This window comes from Cupressus sempervirens, chromosome 5 (assembly GCF_028749045.1).
Source record: "Cupressus sempervirens isolate cs-2001-9-10 chromosome 5, ASM2874904v1, whole genome shotgun sequence".
In the NCBI taxonomy this organism is placed as follows: Eukaryota; Viridiplantae; Streptophyta; class Pinopsida; order Cupressales; family Cupressaceae; genus Cupressus; species Cupressus sempervirens.
In genome coordinates, this window is record NC_143122.1 from 141557743 (window position 1) to 141579013 (window position 21271).

General features: G+C 33.5%; 1 protein-coding gene across 2 annotated transcripts in view; it reads left to right on the forward strand.

Annotated features, from left to right (window-relative positions):
- Window positions 1-21271, forward strand: part of LOC149554893 (protein ORANGE, chloroplastic-like) — a 168977-nt gene that overhangs the window by 33606 nt on the left and 114100 nt on the right. The window contains exons 2-4 of one of the 2 annotated variants that reach the window (XM_089828910.1): window positions 5673-5790; window positions 18639-18755; window positions 19054-19140. In XM_089828910.1, coding sequence (XP_089685036.1) covers window positions 5673-5790; window positions 18639-18755; window positions 19054-19140 — 322 coding nt within the window. The remainder of the gene's footprint in view (window positions 1-5672; window positions 5791-18638; window positions 18756-19053; window positions 19141-21271) is intronic. The other variant, XM_089828911.1, reaches the window with a different exon arrangement.

A 21271-nucleotide genomic window follows, 5' to 3' on the forward strand; every position in this document is an offset into this window, starting at 1 on the left:
AACAGTCACCCAAGGCTGCAACCAAAATGTCAATAATAAAATCCAATCACATAGATCCTATAAAATTCATGGAATCACTCAACATGAAAACCCTACAAGAAACACAACCAACTTTCATCACAAATTCTCTCAATGTGATGTTGTCATGACACTAAGAGAACAATTTACTCATTGTTAATAATCATGGATCACTCAACATGATAGACTTGCAAAAATCACAATCACCTTTCATCATGGACTCACTCAACGTGGTGTTGTCATGGAATCTCTCAACATGACAAACTGGCAAAAAAATCACATTCACCTTTCATCACGGACTCACTCAACATGATGTTGTCATGAAATATCTTAACATGACAAATTGGTAAGGTTTACAATTAGCATTTTTATCATGGACTCTCTTAGGGTGATACAGTCTTGGACTCTCTCAACATGACTTCCAACTCCTATCACGGAATCGCTCAATGTGATGACATTATGGCCTCTCTCTACATTATGTTCACCATGAATCTCTCACAAGTGAAAGAGTTATCAGGTTGTCCTTACAATTTCACATAAATAAGAACTCATAATTAGTAGGGAAAATCACAGTTGAGACTTGTTTCCAACAAGAGTCTCAAAACTGCAAACATTAGAAGCATGCATAAGAAATGCGGGGATACTATAGAGATTCCCTCTCAACCAATAACAACTCCCTCTTGAGTTGAACTCCCTCTAATGATCATTGTTGTTTGCATCTTGCAACCAATAGAGATGTAATTAACATCAACTTATCGTATAGATCAATCAAGGACTACTTTGATCAATGTGATGAGATCATGATTGTATCCTGCAACCAAGAGAGATAAAATCAACCTACCATAAATATCCAACAAAAAATTATGATCTATACAAGAAATGTGATCATTGAATACTTTCTCTTTGTTGGAGGCAATCCATTATTCTCTCACGTAATCTCCAATCAGTTTGCCAACAACTCCAGAAGTTTTGCATGTATATGATGAATCTCAACAAGATGTGTCTATATAATCTCAGGTTTTATTGCTACTGACATCTAAACACTGAATGAAAACTGGAGTGACCATTGTATTGAAGAGGTGTTCAACCCCAACTCAAGAACTTTCTTTTATTCCCGTACGGTGTGATTGATCACTAGCTAAACATACAAAAAAATATGAAATTCTTCAATACAATAGAATAGAAAAACTCAGTTTCTCGATAATATTGCTCTTGTCAGGATTGATCACAGTCAAAGGAAGACTCGAGAAGCTAGATTTGTGAATTGTTATGCCTAATGCGTATGCACAATACAATCAAAATCTTTCACTACCAAAAAAATGGTTTCCTCAAGTATCCATACTGGAATAGCTTGATGTCTAGACCAAGAAGAATTTTCTTATAAAGTCAATGATTGTTATGCCCATTGTTTCCAACCTTTCCTTAGGATTGATTGAGCATCAATACGATAATGTCCTTCTGTAACAGTATGATGTTCAACTACTTTTGGATATGCTGGCACCCACCTTACAAACTCACATCTGTGATTTCTAAAGACCAATAATCTATATTGGCATGTTCCACCTTTAAAGTGAACCTAAGATATACAAAGATAGTCAAATTAGAGGTCAGAAATTAAGCAAATCTTTACACATAATATTCATAAAGTACTACTCAATATAGCCTTTGATCAAAATTTGAAGACTATAAGTAATTATTAGAGCTACAGATATCACAAAAAACATTATAGAAACTTCCACGTTTCCTGCTCTAAATCTTGCAAAAATGACAAGTATCCCAACAATGAGTCTCCTGGTCACAAGTCATAGCCATGACTTCCTAATTGCAACTGTAGACTACGGATTGTAGCTGTCAGAAAATAATGTATCCTGATAACCTTGAGGCAAAATGGGGCCCAGAGCTGATTCCAAACTATTTGATGCTTTAGAATGATATCTGTCTGTTTAGCTAGGCGCTACCTCAACCCTCGACAAGGAACTCTAGCGAGTTTTCTTATAAAGTCACTGATTGTTATGCCCATTGTTTCCAACCTTTCCTTAGGATTGATTGAGCTTCAATACGACAATGTCCTTCTGTAACAGTATGATGTTCAACCACTTTTGGATATGCAGGCACCCTTGTTACATACTCACATTTGTGATTTTTTGAAGACCAATAACTTGTACTGACATGTTGCACCTTTGAAGTGAACCTAAGATATACAAAGATAGCCAAATTAGAGGTCACAAATCAGACAAATCTTGACATAAAATATTCGTAAACTACTACTCAATATAGCCTTTGATCAAAATCTCAAGACTATAAGTAATTATTAGAGCTATGAATATCAAAAAAAACATCATAGAAACTTCCCCATTTCCCGCTTTAAATCCTGCAACAATGACAAATATCCCAACAACGAGTCTCCTGGTCGTAATTCATAGCCATGACTTCCTAATTGCAACTTTAGAGTGCAGAAGGAAATAATGTATCCATATAACCTTGAGGCAAAACGAGGTCCAGAGCTGTTTCCAAACAGTTCGATGCTTAAGAATGATATCCGTCTGCTTAGCTAGGCGCTACCCCTGCACCCTCGACAAGGAACTCCACTGAATTTTGTAAACACTGCAATCTCTATTAGTCCGACCTGTTGTGTGATCCTTCATATCACTTGAATCATCATGTTCGTTCTAAAGTATGCAATAGCTCAAAGGCTTTCATCGACCATTACTCTGAGTTCTGAGAAATAAGAAACGTTCCTCTTTTGTAAGGAAAATATCTTGCACAATTCTCTCATTCAAACCAAACAAAATATGTAATTGAAGAACATTTGCCACATAACGCATGAAAGCACCAAGAAACTAAAACCGAAAATAAATGAACTCAAGACGAATGACTCGATGTTACCCAACAAAGATAATGAAAGAGGGAATTAGAAAAAGAATAATCTAGAAAGGCTAAAGGACATAAAGACGAAATAGAAACGACAGCTACCAACCATAAAGATGAAAAAAAGGTGATATTAAAGCTTTTTCTAAAAACAACTGCGAATGCATTGAGAGATACCCCTGAAACTTTCATCATCACTCTTAGATTGGACGTAGGAGATGACCAAATCACAAAAGCTCACATTTCACAGAAAAACAGTCATAGAGGAAGATGCCAAGAATTTTGGTAAAGATCCTAGAAGGATCAAATCCAACCCAAAGAAGAAATCTAGGACCAGATATAACAACTACAATGAAAACAAATGAAAGATAGCAAAGATTACTGAATTCTTGAGCAAGGATGACCCAACAAGGATACAAGTCCACTCCAAGTCGAACGAAGATCAAAAACAAGAAAAAAAGAACGGTCCAAAATGATAAAAAGTAACATCACCAGAATGGAAGAGAGGGCCATATCATATAGGGATTTTTAGAAAGTGTTGAGATTGCATGGAATGATGCACACTTCGATGATGATCATATGTACAATGCTCTTTTCCAGAATGTGAAAGATTCCAATGAACAACATGAGGCATATTGCCCCAACTAGGCAACAACTGCTAAAACAGACGCTTTCCCAACTTTAAGTATATTATACCTCAACCAGTGAATCTCAAAATTGCAAGGTTTTTGTTCTCCAAATCAAGTGATTTGTCCATTTGCCTGCGCCACAACCTATGTCCAAGGCCATCTATGCATTTAACTTGAGGGTGCCCTGAACTATATCGTGAAGCTGATGGTCTACAACTTACTACAACAAACTGTCATCATATACTCGAAATTTCTCCAGTTAACATAACAATCATATTTGGCCTCATGTATTCTCTTGAGTTGCCATTATCAAGTCTGGCTTTGATACCATGTTAGAAATTTAACCCAGAGATAAATGATAAACAACAATAAGGAAAACCATAAAGGAGATATAAGAAACACAAGAAGATACCCTGGGAAAAGCCTTCCAAATGAAGGGAAAAAACTTAGCCACACAACAAAATCTCACTTTATTGATCATAAAATGTTCAAATGTACAATGCCTTTCGCTTGATGCGATATGTATAACACATAGAGAGACTCTTACCATTACAACGAAGGTCTCTTCAATTTCTTAAAACATGACGCTTTATTTTCAAATACAACTCTTCGTATTTCCATGCCTCAACACATGTTATATGACACGTCTTTATATTTAATATTACAATTTATCATAAATGTCCTTCTCAGCTGAAGGTGACTGTAACATGTTAACGCCCAGAGATAAAGATCTCTATCACAGCTTTCCACTGGAGAACTTTACAACATCATCCAAATGCAGGTTAATACTCCTTTGGGAATCATTCAAGCTCAAATGTTTAATCAGTGATGGCTTTTTAGTCTTTTTGTTTGTAAAGCACTAACTATTTACGACACTTGCCCAACCAACACTGATGTGAGTGGGTCATTTTTATCAAGCTTGCCAAAAATTCAGTATCGCATTTGGATTGTTATGATCTGTCTTTACCATGGTACAAACCAATGATGGATTTGGTTGATTTCACATTGTCATTTAGGAACAGTGCTGCTTCTTCCTTTGAATCGTACAAGTCACCAAACATAAAATCGAATAGAATTTAAAATAGTTTCAATGTCTTTTAGTAGAATAGCAAGGTTTCCCAAACTTCAGGAGCACCATTTGCCATTTAGTTTCACAAGCAAGGTCATGTTCTGTTTGGTCAGTATGTTCTTAATTATCTTAAAGGACAGCTTGGAGGTCCTAACTGGCTAAAATATTGTGGACCACCTTGTATGTAATGGCTACAAAGTCAGATTGTGCTCTGTTATACAAGTCTAAAACTGGTCTTTAAATGGCAATTGCTTTCCTTTGCAAAGGACTTGTTATTGTTATGGCTGTTTATACCAACTCGCTTCTCTAGATCCTCAAAATTCTCAAGATTGGTCTGTAAATATATTCTCCCTCATGCAGGGAACATTAACTGAGTCTTTCACCAATGGACATTGACTAACTTGCTGTTTTGACATTTGGATGTGTTCAGTTTGGCTTGGCCATAAATCTTCTTTTTATCATGATTTTTAAGGATGCAACTCAACCCCAAATTGTCTCAGATATCAGGGAAGAATATCGGAAATAAATGCTCAAAATTCTAGTTGAAGGCAGATGCCATAGTTGCTGTTTGAGAATTCAGCCTGAAATCAGATTTCAACATTAAACATATAGTCAATCTTATTTTATCATGTCATAGTACTTCATAGTGTATATCTAGGTTTCCAGCCGTTAATATCTTTTACCATAGTGGCAAGAGGAGAACTTAGTGTGGGCTGCTTGATAATCTGTTTTATTAGGCTTATGAAGTATGCCTTTTTTTTGTCCTTTTAAGGCCTTCAGATTTTGTTCTTTCTTAGAAAATTTGTGCTATTTTCCTCATTTCTAATTCATAAACTAAGTACCGTGGCTGTCGAATAAAGGCCCAAAGAGAGTTTTTTTGTAAAATTTTGAATGTTAATATAGCGTGAAGAATTGTTGTTGCTTATTATTCCAGATTGGCTGTCATGGTATTTAAGTTTTTAAACTGCATGCACTTTTAATAGGTCTTTTGTAGCAGCCATGGATTTCTGCTTTGTTTTTCAATCCATTCTCATATAGTTAACTTATGCCTATAATAATTTATAAGCAATAATCTGTTCTTTTTTTAGCAGTTTCTGTATCATAGAAGGACCTGAAACAATACAATCCTTTGCAACAATGCAACTGCAGGAGATTAGAGACAATGTTAGGAGTCGTCGTAACAAAATCTTTCTTCTTATGGAAGAGGTAATGTAATAGAATGCTTTGATGCACTTATTGTGCACACTTCAATTAGAATTGTACGGGTCCTCCTTATTTGAAAGATAGAATGTAGTAATATGCTAATATGTGATAAGGCCCATTCTGTTGATTATTTCATATCTGCAAATCTTCAAATAAATATTCAAGTTAAATCCTATTATGGGCAAAGATATAAGCTGCATCTTGAGTTTTTGCCAAATTTGTGTTCAGATGTGTGATTTTTTTTTGGATTGAAAAATGGCTGAAGCCTTGGATTATTTTATTAATAATAATTTCTCAACTTTTTTATACATTTTGCACCCCATTCAAATACAGGCACTGGGGGAAAAAGAACGGGGAAAGAAAACCCCCAGTGTAGCCTGGGACTTCTTCAGTCCTGCTTATCTGAGTGCAAAATAATACCCATCCGGGGTTAGCACAAAAGTAGCCAAAAGGCTACGTTCCAATAAAAACCAGTTTTTCCTTTACATAAATAATTGCTTTACAAAAAAGTTGGATTACATTCATAATTGAGCTATTTTAAAATCATTAGTGATCCAGGAGTTCCTTTGTATGTTTCTTGAGACACTTGGAAGCTTTGAATATCCTGCAAATATTGATCCTTTCAAAGCCAACTAAGATCAGGTCATTAGGAAACTATTGAAAAAATTCGAAGACACACTGAAATTATCTTTATGAAATTCGAAATCAGAATATAAAGTGCCCATACTCATCAATTGCTAGTCCTTAACATCCTATGGCCTTCACAATGCTTATCCTAGAAAAATTATGTCTTGTGTATCTAGGGTAAGAATTATGAAGGCTATAATAGATTAAGAACAGAGGAGTAAATTTATAACTAAAAAATTTAAAATTTAATGTACCACAAATACCTTCCTTCGGAATAATCCCAGAAAAAACAGGTTATCCTCTTTAAGTTTTTTTTTTTTAATCATACAAGAAGTAAAATAGTTCGATCCTGGAAGGAGGTTAAGACTGTATCATCAAAATACTTTATTGCAGCTTTCTACTATGGCTGAAGTACAAAAAATCTCGTACCATTATAAGTTATATTTGTAAAAATCTTCGCTTTGAGATAAAATTGCCAAATAATTTCTCACTCACATTGAAAAGGACTGTTTAAGTTTATTTTAAAAACTTGCCGGTTATAGATTGTCAGTATGCCAAATTTCTAATGCAATTTACAGATAGCTAAACAAGAGGATAAGAAGAGCTAAATCAAAACAAACCAAAACATAACAAAAACCGAAGAAAAAGGATGAAGGAAAAGAAGCCTAGAGGAAATGACAAATCGAAAAGGCTACAATAGAAAAAAAGGGAGCGAGGAAATCAAAGAAGGCCTGACCCAAACAACTAAAAGGAAATAAACATCAAGAAAGAACAAACCCGACTAAGGAGCATGGGACACCCCAAGCAACGAGTAGAGGGATTGGACAAAATTAATCTAGATGTCTAGATGCTGAGAGATGCCATAAAGAGTCATTAAAGAAAAAAACGAGCACTGAGAAAACAAAAGGAATAGAGAGGGAAAAGACGGTCAAGGGAAATTAAAAAAAGGGAGAAAGAAGAGCACAAAACCAAAGAAACCAGGAATAAAGCCCAAAAGAAACCTTCCATACAAAGGAGACAAAGGGGAAAACAACGAAGGCATCGAATTCATCCCATGGGGATATTGTGACTTTGAAGTATATTCCATGAAGAAACAGACTATCAAGGCCACAATAGCCCCATAGTAAAAATCGATATAGAGCCAAGATAGGAGAACAAGTAGACAAGAGGGTAAGATCAGAACACAAATTGTATAGCATCTGATAAAAAAGGAGCAAAAAATGAGAGGAAACCTCTAAGCATTAAAACATAGAATGAAAAATAAGGATGAAAAAGATACGAAAAGTCCAAGATAAATAGGTAAAGAAAGAAGACTAACTCCAGTTTGCAGAAAAGACTAACACATCGAATAATAATTATTAGCATAATATTCCTGACAGCGGTGTAGGAATATTTTTCAGAATGCCAATTGAGAATGAAAAACAATGACACTTGAACAATATTGAATCTAGCCATTCAAAGGGACAAGAAAAGAAAACTAAAACTATCAATGGAAATAAAACTAAATCGAACAGATGCAATTTATAGAAAGTTTTAAAGATAGTTTGAAAATTCTGATTAGCTGTAAAAAATGTTATGGTAAATCGATGTTGTAGTTGTATTAAGCAAAGAAAATGAAAGCTCCTTATATAAATTTAGAAAGATGATGTTTCTAAAAGAAACAATTGTGAACTAAAGACGAAAATAGAAACTACCTAATAAACTAAAGACTAACTAAGATGACCGTTAAAGAAACATTATAATATTCTAATACCCTTCCTTAATGGTGATTGTCTAACTGCCACCTTTTAGTCTCAAGTTTTTCAAAATATTTTGCTGCTAATGAGACCCTTCCTGGATTTGCAAAATGTTAATGACCAAGAAGCCATCCAAGAAAATGAAATATAAAGAGTGCCCCCTTCTTCAAAATGTTCTGCAACAAGAGACAAGAGCCTGCCACTGACTCCTCCACTGAGATGAGTCTGCCACTAACCCTCCTAGAATCAACAGAACATTTAACTAGAAATCCTCACAAAACTCCAATCTGATGTTGGATAGCAAAGCTGCTCTTCCCTAGAGATAGAGACAAGAACTGAGAAAACTAACACGATTTTGAGGGAAAATCAAAAAGCCCTCCAAACTTTGCAGGTGAGCATTATGCCCCAAAACCACAATAACGAGAATCGCAACGATTCATGCGACTCGGTGGTTCGATTCGAGCTAGGCAATTTTTTGGCATGAATTGCCATGAATCTCCATGAATCTGCTGGAAAAATCGGGCAGCCCAATTGGGCAACTTAAAAACATAAAAAAGTACAACTTTTTTAATGATTTCTTTTCACATTTCTTGTTCTTATAACTTTAAAAGGCTTTCTATTTGTTAAGTATGACAAAAAGAGAGGAAAGGTGAGAGATAGACTTGAGCTAGAGCTAGAGCACATAGACTTGTCTTTTCCTTTTGTTTACAGATAGACGTATGTTTCATGGATCTTCATCTTACATACATTTATGATTTGATGTCATTGGTTTTATGGATCTTCATCTTACATATATTGATGATTTGACAACATTTATAGTTCTATATATATATGTCACGACTCATTGTGATCCTATGATTTCTATTTACTTAAGCTATAATTTACATTTTACATATGTGATGGATTTATCATTTATGTTCCTTGTTTATGTATTTTAGATTCTATTTGATGATGTTATAGCGTGTTTAAGTTATATTCAATAAAGGGCGCATGAAATAAGTTTTAAATTGTTAAAATCTCTAAATTTCAAGGGTTTTTTAAATTTGCCGATTCATAGCCGATTCGATTCCGATTCATGGCCAATTCACAATTCGACTCAGCCTTTCCGATTCCAATCTGATTCCGATTCTTGTTACTTTGCCCAAAACAGATTGCAAAAAGCCACGATTTTTTTAGGAGAAAAATCAGTAAAAATGGGACATGACTTTTGAGGTGAAAAATCAATCAAAACCAAACAACATAATCCAAGACATGGATTAGAGAATACAAAGCTTCGCTTTTTTAATAGGAAAAACGACAAAAGACAACAAATAATTTGAGGGAAAAATTATAAACCCACCAAATAATTCTTGAGGAGAAAATTATAAACCCACAAAGGAATCTTAGGCAACTTTGCAAATTATAGAACCATTTTTTTAAAGGGAAAAATTATGAAAACCCATACCCATCTGAAAATTTTGAAGGGAAAAAATTATGAAAATCCATTAGAATTTTATTAAGGGAAAAATTATGAAACCCAAACAAAGAAACCTTTATGCGGCAAAATATGAGACTTCGCATGCTAAAATAGTACACACAAGTAACAAAATGCATATGCAAACAACATGCAACTCACATGCAACTCACTTGCAACTTTCAAAAATCAGAGATTTTTGCCTAAACCAAGAAATCGCGTAGTCAAATCCCTCAACCAAGCTTGCAATTCCCAGCAAAAAGCTTTGAAGACGAACCACAATTTTTGTAAAATACTAACATTTTTTATTTCAAAAAATTGAAAAAAAATTTCTGGAAAAATTTCCTAATCAGAAGAAGTTTGTGTTGAAGAAATAGCTTTGTTCAGATAATTTGGACGACAACATAATTAATCTTAATCTGCACATAACTTACATGCATAGATACCAATATAACTTAGCCTATAATGATACATACACACATATGTTAGAATACGGATAAATTATTGTCATCCACTAAATCTGCGATTTATCCAAGCATATCGATCTGTTCATACAGATTATTCATTGACATTTCATGTTCTTATACTGATCGAGTCATGATCATGTAATCTGTTTATAGGTACATATATAATCAGATCTAAGTCTGATTAATATCTTTATGTAAATTGATACCGCATGTGGAGTTATGATCAAAATCAAACTAAATAACGAACACCAATTGGAATCGGTTTGTTCTGCATAATGTTCTTATACTGATCGAATCATGATCATGTAATCTGTTTATAAGTATATATATAATCAGATCTAAGTCTGATTAATATCTGTATGGAAATCGATATCCTTATATAGAGGTTTGATCAAAATCAAACTAAATAACAAACACCGATTGGAATTGGTCTGTTCTGCATAACTAATTACACTTAGTGAAGAGACATGTCTTGTATGGACATGTCCATCCAAGACTTGTCTCCCCGGTACCATATATGTACTCATAATCGGCCAAGCAATAAAGCATAGAAATCAATAAATGCTCTACTGTTATAGATCAAATACCATTAAGAAAATATTAGACTTGTGAATTCACGATCAGTATTTCTCAATATTGATTTGACACCACCTTCATATATATCCAGTTCAAATATTCTGATTATAATCTGCAATATATTTAATCACATTTAATAGTTTGAATTTTTCTTAGAAAATTTTCCAAATTTTATGAAATCCCATCAACGTGCTCTGATACCATGTTATGGTAAATTGTTGTTGTTGTTGTAGTTGTGTTAAGCAAAGGAGATGAAGGCTCCTTAAATAGATTTACAAAGACGATGTTTAAAAAAAATAAATCATGAACTAAAGATGAAAATAGAAACTACCAAATAAACTAAAGACTAAGATGACCATTAAAGAAACATTATAATATTCTAACAAAAGTTCTATTAATACATCTATAACTGGGTTAACTAAAAGATTTTCTGACAAAGTCTATACCTCCATAATGCTTAACACTTGGCGTTGTCTATATTTCTTTAATCTAGTAAACAAGAATGGTAATTTCAATTAGAGATTGAAACGATAAAACTAAGACAGAGACCTAAAATATTTAAATTATATGTTCGTTTGTTAGTTATCAAAAAGTAGAAACATCTGTCAATATGAATACTTATATATATTTATATATCTATATATGTGTGTGTGGTGTGTATATCCAAATTTTGTATATTAAAATTTAAAAGTAGGTAAGCATCTATGCTTAAGATTATTTGAGTACGTTTATATATATATATATATATATATATATATATATATATATATATTTATATACTTATATAACTATATATATTATATATATACTTATCAAAATGTATATTCGTTGTAATAGAATTTTTGTAAAACCATAAAATCAAACAGGTTAACAAGAAACAATAGAGAACATAATTTTACAATTTACTTACCTTTTCATTTAGAGTTCAGTATGTTATGATATCATCTATTTAAAATTAAACAAACCATAAGGATGATAATAATAGGTAAATCCATGTCTTCCTTACAAAGGTGTTATCATAACACTTAGGTATTGTACTACTATAACTAGGAGTTCCTAATCTTATACTAAAGTAAAACCAAAACTTGAGTTTTATGCTATATACAAGATTAATGCTAGTTAGACCAAAGGCACTTTTTGACCTGAAGAATATATGCAAACTAGTGATGGCTAGATTCAAGGTTTTGCTATTTATGCTTAACCGGGATGATTTCTTCATTCGAGCTGTCATCCAGATCTACGAACATTTCCCATTTGGTTTCTCTTTGAGGAGGATTTCTTATTGGTGCGCTTTGCAAATGAGTTGCACAATTTGAACTGAGTAGTTGCGAGGTCCAATTCTTGAAATGATTCCAAAACAAGGTAGCCTTCAATTGCTAAATAATGAAAGAGCCATTCATTATTTGTAGTTGGAATAACTTTAGTCCAGCATACCAAATATTGGATGCTACGTTGTCGTGCACAAAATCTAGGGCAAAAACACACCAATTTTTTTTAATACACTGACCTTAAGTAGGTCTACAATTGAAGTGCAACTAATAGTATAGCATGATAACCAAGTGCGCATAAACTAAGGGGCATCATGACTAACACCCATTGGGTGGTTGTCCCATCTCACGGTTCATCGAGTCAACCTCCCTCCTAGGTTACACAATTAGGTTCGTTGAATCCTACTAATCTTATCATTATCACCTAAATTCAACCTATATGGTGCAAAAGTTTAACCCAATGCAATTAAATGGGTTAGGCCTTCAACCTCAACTGTAAATTTAACCACTAGTATTACAACTAAGGTTGGTATCTTAACTAGACTTCAGTTGACATGTCTAGGTTTACTAACTTGTTGAGATTTCACCTGAGGTTCAATGGAGTAAAATTTCAGTTGAAGTACAAACATCAAGCTAAGTAGGGTAACAATAAAACTAATTGAATAATAACCTTAATAAGGTTATTAGCATATGATAGGTTTATTTATCATTCACAATTTAATCCTCCAAATGATTTACTAGCAATCTATAGAAGATTGAATTAAATCCTTTAAACTTTAAACTTTATAATGCATGAACTCAATTGATTGCATTTTAACATTTAACGAAAATGAATCAATTTTATGCATTATTCCAAGGTCAAATTTAATATTCCACTTATGTACAAATAACAACCAATTACTATAGTAATATCCCTCTTTACTAAAGTTGGAAAATAATCTATTATTAAACTTGAGCAAAACACTTAAAATTACTAATAATTACTAATTTTTTTTAATCTATTCATTGACTCTAACAAGATTAACTCTATATCTAAGCTAATATATTGGATTATATATATATATATATATATAATGAATAAAATGCTTTATAATATTTAGTTGCAAAGTATGAATATAATTTACTCAATTAAAATATATCTGTACTCTCCATTTTTAATAATAACGATCCTTGTCACTAAAATATTACCCCCATATAGTTTTAATTACCAACTATTAATCCTAGGGTTCTTTAAAGTTACTTTAGTTGAGATCATTTCATAATAACACATTTTGTGCTTACATTTCCCACAAAAATAGAAATAACTCCTTAAAAGATTAGGCTCCCACCAAATACCGACTTTTAAGAAAAAAACTTAAAGATCACTTGTAAAAGTTAGCTACCCCCTTTTCTCAATTTTTGAAGTGATTAAATATAAAGGTAGAATGGTATATTTCCACATAAGACCCAACCCCAATTAGGGTTCCTTTCTCCAAATATGAGAGACTCCTCTCTTGCTCTTTTACCTTCTCTATTTGTTATCTAATTCTTATGGTTTCATCTTTTGTTTCAGGTTTGATTCATATTTTTTTCTTAAGGGACGCTGGTATGGAGAGCCACAATTTAATGGGTCGCAGAGTTGGTAACGTCGGTCCTATCAAAGTCGCAGAGTTGGTGACCTTCATTCCTAGCGGTAATGCCGTTGTTAAAACATGCAAGGATGACATTTTTGCAAGGGTTGTATTTGGGTGGCACACGGGGGTGGTAGTGGTGCGATGGGTAGTAGAGGCCACATGTGGAGGGAGAGGAGGGCGGTTGGCCGTGGTGACCTCCACAAACCTGCCCTCTGAAAAGAGAGTTGCGGTTGTGGCGCCTGCCATGACCGCACCCAAGCCGACTGACCTAAAAAACAACAGGGCTTTTGGCCCCTTTACTAAAAAAAAATGATATATATATATATATATATATATATATATATATATTTTGAATTTGTTTAATATTTTAATATTTAATTTGGAATATATAAAATATATTATATATATTACAAATTCAAATTTATATAATTTATACAATTTATATGTTGTATATATATGAGTTCCAGAAAAAAACAGATTTGATATATAAAAATAAATAATATAATATCTATAACAACTAATGTCAATGTTTAAGACAAGAGCCTACAACACAATGCGAAATTGTGAGCCTCTTAGTGGGGAGATCTTGGGTTCTCGAACTTAATAAATAATAATAATAATTAATCACAACACATAATAATAACTAATCTTGGTTTCAGCCTCTTACCAATAAAATAAAATAAAAACTAATGTCAATGTTTAGAGATAATTATTTCATTGAATAAAAAAAAAGCAGATTTATTATCCATTTAAATTAACAATCTAGTTATGATAAACTTGAAGATGTAGAGACTTAACATATTTAATTTAAAACAACAAGATAAGAATATGATTTCATGCATACAAAATTAATATTCAATACATCTAATTTCTCCAACTTTTACGACAATATTTTTAAAAATTTCTTGCTCTACATAACCTTTTGATGAATGAGACTAACAATGGAAGACTTCTTTTCTTTTCTTTTCACATCTAAATGCAACTTTGTAAATGGAAATGAAAGCAATAGTAATCTTTTTTTTCTTTTTCGCTTTAAAGCAACAAGCTAATCAATAAAGAAAACCACATAAGGAGGCTATCTTTTATTTACATTTTACATATATCTTTAATAAACTTATATAGATACTCAAATACATCAATAGAAGACACTCTTGTACAAAAATTATAACGAGAACATTGTTTGCAAACTCAACACCATCTCATTTACATACACTGTTCCACACGATCCTTTCCTTCTCGAAGACTTGCGATAAACATCTTTACCATGGAATGCTCTCCTTTGAACTTAAGCCTCAAGGAGGCTTCCCCCGAGGTTGGATAACTGGGTTTAGACGGGTTACACACTGCACTAAACATATTAACAAAAAGATTCAAATACACAAAACTCCCACCCATGGCTTTCACAATAGGTTAAATCATGACAAAAAATGGTGTGAAGGTGGACCAAATACCCATGAGGAGATTTTTAAGAACATAAAAATATAGTGCCTTCAACAAGGCTCAAAACTGACTACAACTTCTCTCTTCCTTTCACATAACAACCTCCCCTTATGACCCCCAGAATGCTCAACAACAAATGACACATGTAGCCCATACTTCCATGCTCTATCCCTCCCCTACACAAGAAGATACTTTAAACTCAAATGGGTTGTTACAATGAACCCTCACCCCCAAGGCCACTCTTCCCTCCCAAGGGTGAGTGGGCCTTGAACTCCCAAACAATAACATAGAATACATGAAAGCAAACAAACACAAAAAACAAAAACTACATAAAGCACAAAGTTTTCACATAAAATCCACATACAACTTTCTTCATTTTTATACTAACACAAACACAAATATACAACAAAAAGAAAACAGCCGACCTTGAATCCAAGCTAATAGCAATAGAAGGTTGTAGAAGAGCTCCCTTAGTCCTAATTCCAAGCCTTCCAAATCTTCCTTCCCAAAACTCAATTTCACACAATCTCCTTCACTTCCTACTTAGTCTCCAAAGTTGGAGAGTAGGTGAAAAACCCACAATGCCTCCAAAATTCCACTAAAAAGGTCTCACTTAACTCCCAACCAACTCTCATAAAGAGGGTATGGGTTACCAAGACTCTTTACTACTTTTGGTCTCTTCTCATAAATGAGATGATGACTCCCTGGTCATGGACTCGTCCTTGCTTCCAAACTCGTCACTTCTCATAAGTGGCCTTCTAGAAAGGTCATAAATGAGCTATGGGTGTTTGTTTGACTAAAAACTAACCCCCAACCCAAGGTACTACTAGTGGGTTAGCTTATTGTTGACCCAAATTACACTCTAGGGTCCTATTTAACCCCCTAAAACCTCACTTTAAATTTACCTACGGGTTCGATAAGGTTTGACCCAAGTCAAGGTTTCCTACTCAAGTGGTTTGCATGGGAACACTATAGGATACCATGCTAGGTTAGGTTTGCAACTCATAACCCTTATAAGCACATGTCATAGCCACATAACATTACACAAGTGTCAATTGACACCACAGAATTCCATGTTACAATAATACTCTTGGCATGTCCATTCAGGGAATAAAAAAATACAAAACACATAATTAACAACCTTTCAACCATTTACGATTATGAATAAAACACGATTCAACGAGGTTTCATCTCTTTATTAGACTTAACATTGGCTTAACTGTTTCACATTGATCCAAGCTTGGTCCTCTGATTTTATTTCCATGGTTAATTTCCTGCACACTAGGTCCAAAGATCAGTAGTCCATGAAAACCATACATAAAATCAACATAGCTAATTAATGTCAATAACATGTATAACACTATAATCACATTCACATTATCCATCAATTATTAAAACAATAATTTGCAATTCAATTTCATATGCAAGACATGCATTCATAAAGTATTCTCTTGAATCCAAAACATCATGCCACATCCAATTTGCATCAATTCTATTCTAGAACAATATTCACATGTCAATCATAATTAAACCGTGAAATCCATAGTGCAATTTCTATCAACATAATAGTCATTTAAGTCCAATAATAAGCACATAGAAATGTGTTCTAACATCTTCATCATATGTACTAATCATCATATTATAAAATCATCACATAATGTGTAATGATCTATCTAATGATAATCAGTCAAAATGTATCAAAACTAGTGTATCAAAGAGAGTCAAAACATGAAAGTAATAGCTGCACTATGATGGGTTGGGGTTGGACCTCACATATGTTTTGTTATAGGCCAATGGATGTCAAAAATGGATTTATCCTTGAAGGACATTATAGGACGCCACTCTATAATTGAGTTTCCCATCAAGCTGCCAATCTCATATGTCATGTAAATTTTAGGCAAAGGTATTTTCTGTTTTTCATTGATAGCAAAAACTGCATTTTCCAGGCCGCCGTAGATTCTTTTCATGAAATACCTTACATAGAGTCACTATATTCTGCTTGCTAATTCCAGTCATTACCATACAAGCTATGAAGTAACTGACTATTTCCCTATTTGATCTCCAGGTGAAACTATAATCAAAGTACTTCTCACCAAGGATTTTCACTACACCTCTCCTAACCAGGTCTTCTACTGGTTTCAGGATTCGTCTCCACCTTTTAGGTATAATGGGGCCTAAGAATGCCATTTACCTTGTTCCAAAGGCCTGGAAAGTACAGATGTTAGGTTCCACATTTCTAGAGTAGGATTGTAGTATGCAGAATAGTTTTAGGCTGAGATCTCTCTTAATTTAAAATAGGACTAAAAGATTTTTATGGTTCTAGACTTAATCATATCCAGAAAATGATGTGTCATCATCGTCAAGAGTCCAGAATAAAAGGAAGAACCATGATTACAAGGAGAGGGAGAGATATGGAAAGAGGAGCTACATCAATAAAGACCAGGTAAAACTGATAGTAGTAACCACAAAGAATCACGTGATCAGGTTATAAACAATCATAAAATGATACCAAGAATAAGGGTAAGCGATACCCACTCGAAAACCAAAAAAAGAAGGCGTCTATAAGCTAATAACAATCTTACATCAAACATATAACTGATACTTAAGAGAATATATAAACAACTAAATATAACTCTACGATAAGAAACCAAAGAGAAGAAAACAGCAAGCCTGAAAAGAAGAGGGAGATAAGAGGGAAGAGAGCTGAAGCAAAAAAAGAGAACATAAATGTATTAATTGATATGAGAAGAGGACTCATACATAAATGTATTGCTTTATAACACTTTAAATTTCATGCACATATTGAATTTGGTTTATATGTGTGTGTATGTTTAGCCCATTATCATAGCCATTTCAAGGTTCTTAAGAAATCATTATGACTTACCCATTTTCCGTAATAGGTCCGATATCTACACTTGGAATCTATTAAACTTTATCACTAGGATGTATGATTTAGTCTCAGCTAGGACCTCTTGAAAATGATCTGGGTTTCATTTGGTGCTGATACAATTCACAATAACTTGTGCATATATTGAGCAACGGCTCTCAGATTAGTTAAGTTGTTTGTTACAAAAGTTCGAAGGTAATTAAACTAGAATAATGTTATGCAATCATCTAGATTTTAAGAAAACTAAATCTCATATGTTGTCCATAAGATCAAGATGTAGAGTATGACAAATCACTCTTGTATGATGGGAACATTTAGGAATACTTGATTTCATTATTCTTCTAATTGGTGTTTCTAATAAATTATAATACATGGGTTTGTAATTAATTACTCTTGAGTGGTAGTTGCATAAATTTTTGGTGCTTTAAATTACTTTTGAGTGGTAGTTGCATAAGATTTAAGTATTGCACATCTTGTATCCAAGCATTAACAGAATATGGTTCATCATACAACATTTTCTTCTCCTGTGTGCAGTATTTATTTCACAATTCATGGCACAGAATATCTTCATAACTAGAGCCTGCATTGTGCAACTACAATGCGAACGTCAATTTCTTATAATATTGAACAAAATTTGATTTGATTTAGAAATTGAAAAATGCCCTCTACCAAATCGCTGTTGGTTTTATCTTTAAAAAATATGTTTATCTAAGGTGTTGTAAGATGTGGTCTTTCAATTATTTGAATGATGGGTATGTTGGCTAATTTTTTGTCGACATTCTAGGTTCGAAGACTTAGAGTACAACAAAGAATCAAAATTGCTGAGATGAGTAGTGCAGGAGATGAGATTGAAAATGAGATGCCTGACATTCCATCTTCCATTCCCTTCCTCCCTCACATGGTGAGTTTTTAGAATATTTGCAAGATCTTACAAGTGTTTTGTGTTGTAATAGTAAAATATTAAAATGGAGACTACTTAAGATATTATGAAAAGTAAATAAAATTCGACTTTGAATGTGTGTGTATATATTCATTTGTTCATGCCAAATACAATTCCACTTTGCTTGAGTGCTTGTATACATGTTACTATTCGTTTGTTAGTCTGTGCACATGGCACTAAATTTAGTTAGTTAGCATAATGGGAACAAATATTCTTCTATTTGAGTAGATTTTAATTGCCTTGTTTACTTTATAAACAGACACCAGCGACTCTAAGGAAGTTTTATGCTACCTGCTTTTCATTTATTGCCGGGATCATTATGTTTGGTGGCCTTATTGCACCTTCTGTAAGTTAACTATATGTTTCTGGATTCCTAATTTTTAGATAGTAAAGTTAACCAAATTTTATTGATGTTATATTTTTCAGGAAAAATTGCTTTATCTTGTTTGGAATATTTGACATTTTTCGATTGATTCCCTGTTGTAGATAAAGACCACACATATCTAATTTTTTGCAGTTCTCTTTAACTCTGAATTAGTTCTCTTTTGAGGGGCGAAGTATAGATTATTGGATATACTAGTGTGCTTTGACATGTTCAGTATTTAACATATTGGAATCTTTCAGTAAATCAGTTTGTCTTTAAGCCATTCGATACCCCACATGTTAACTCTTTTAATGATCTCTTTTAGTCTTCTTTAATACTTAATGAGCTTGTTTGGTCTTTATATAATAGTTTATTAGCCCAGGTATTTCGTGGTTCAATATATCTCTAATTATGATGGAATAATCTTTCAAATTGTTTTTTCATGAACTGGTTCTCTTTGTATCCTCTATGACCATTTTTGCAATCCCTGTGTTGTTTGGAATAATCTCATCCATTATCATTCATCTATCTATCCCATAGTAACGAGAATTGCGGTGATTCACGCGATTCGGCAATTTGATTCAAGCCAAACGATTTTTTGTGAATCGGTGAATTGAATCATCGGTAAAGGGTTTATGAAATAAGTTACTAAATTTCAAAGTTTTTTTAAATTTTCCTATTTGTGGCCGATTCGATTCCAATTCATGGCCGATTCATGATTCGATTCGGCCTTGCCGATTCCAATCCGATTCCGATTCTTGTTACTTTGATCTATCCCCTTGATTTCTGGACTGTTCCACATATAGTATGGTCCCATGTTGGGTTCACTTTAATATTTTGGCTGAAAGTGGGGAGCTGCATACTTTCTTGGCGAATTTGCATTTGATATTGTTATAATCTTCCTTTTCATGATTGCTCCACTCCCTTATCTCAGAAAACCATGTATTATCTTTCAAAGCTAAAATCTTTGCTAATTTGTGTTTAGCTTATGACAATCTTGAAAATCATCAGTTCTTTTGAATTACTGAATTTGTTGAGCTTTGTTGCAGCTAGAATTCATTCATCAAGCCTTGGAAGTTGTTGGTGTAAAAGGGGTATTGTACCTAGTGTAGTTTGACACCACATTCCTAAATATGCATGTTACATAAGTTTACTATTGAAACACATAGGAAACTTCCCATTTCTAGTTGATAGTTAGCACATGGTCACTTTCCACTTTAAGTGGATGACAACTTATCACTTTATGCTTTTAGTCATAAGATTAAGGCACATCATAATCTTATGCCATCCCTATATTCACCTTGGCTTATATAACCAAGGGCCTTTCTTTGTAACATTCATTCCACTATGTTGTATCATTTGCATCCTTGATAGAACAGCATTATCCTTTCTTTGTTGATATCTCTTGTGCTTTCATGGAGTGCCTTGATTTTTGGGTGGCTATAATATTTAACCAATCTTGCATGGTATAGAACATTCTATACACAACTCTAACATGGCATTAGAGCTTGTGGCGTTGTTTTTTGTTAGTCTTATTGGAGAGATCTAGATTCATTCAAATCAGACATTGGAGGCAAGATCTTTGAGGTTCCGAAGGTGGGAGATGGTTGCCAAATCGCGGGCGTACCTGTCATTTCTGAGCATTTTGGGCCAAATTGACCCTGCCATTGTGCTTAGGAGGCCTAGTAACACAAAAAATGACTGTCAATTTGTTGAAATCAGAGTAGGTTACCTGGAGTTTGAAGAGATTTTGTGGCCCTGGTCAACTGTCTGTATGACTGTACCATTGTAACTATTATAGTCATCAGGAAACATACTTGGATGGTCAGATCTTTTTATAGGAATTATGCTATTTCAAATAATATTTTATTTTTCACAAAAATTCTGCACAGGTAGTACTACAAATATCTGTTGCATAGATTGTGTCTCCACAATGTAGTGGGTCATTGTTTGCCTATGCAGAACCTCACTAGCACATAGCACCTTGTCGTTAAGGAAGATTTCAGGAAATATCCTTAAGACTGCCACAAAAAAATGAAAAGAATAATAGTTACTTGGAACAGATTTTAGTTTTAGAGACATTTTTTATGACATTGTGTGTCACCCCAGCTGT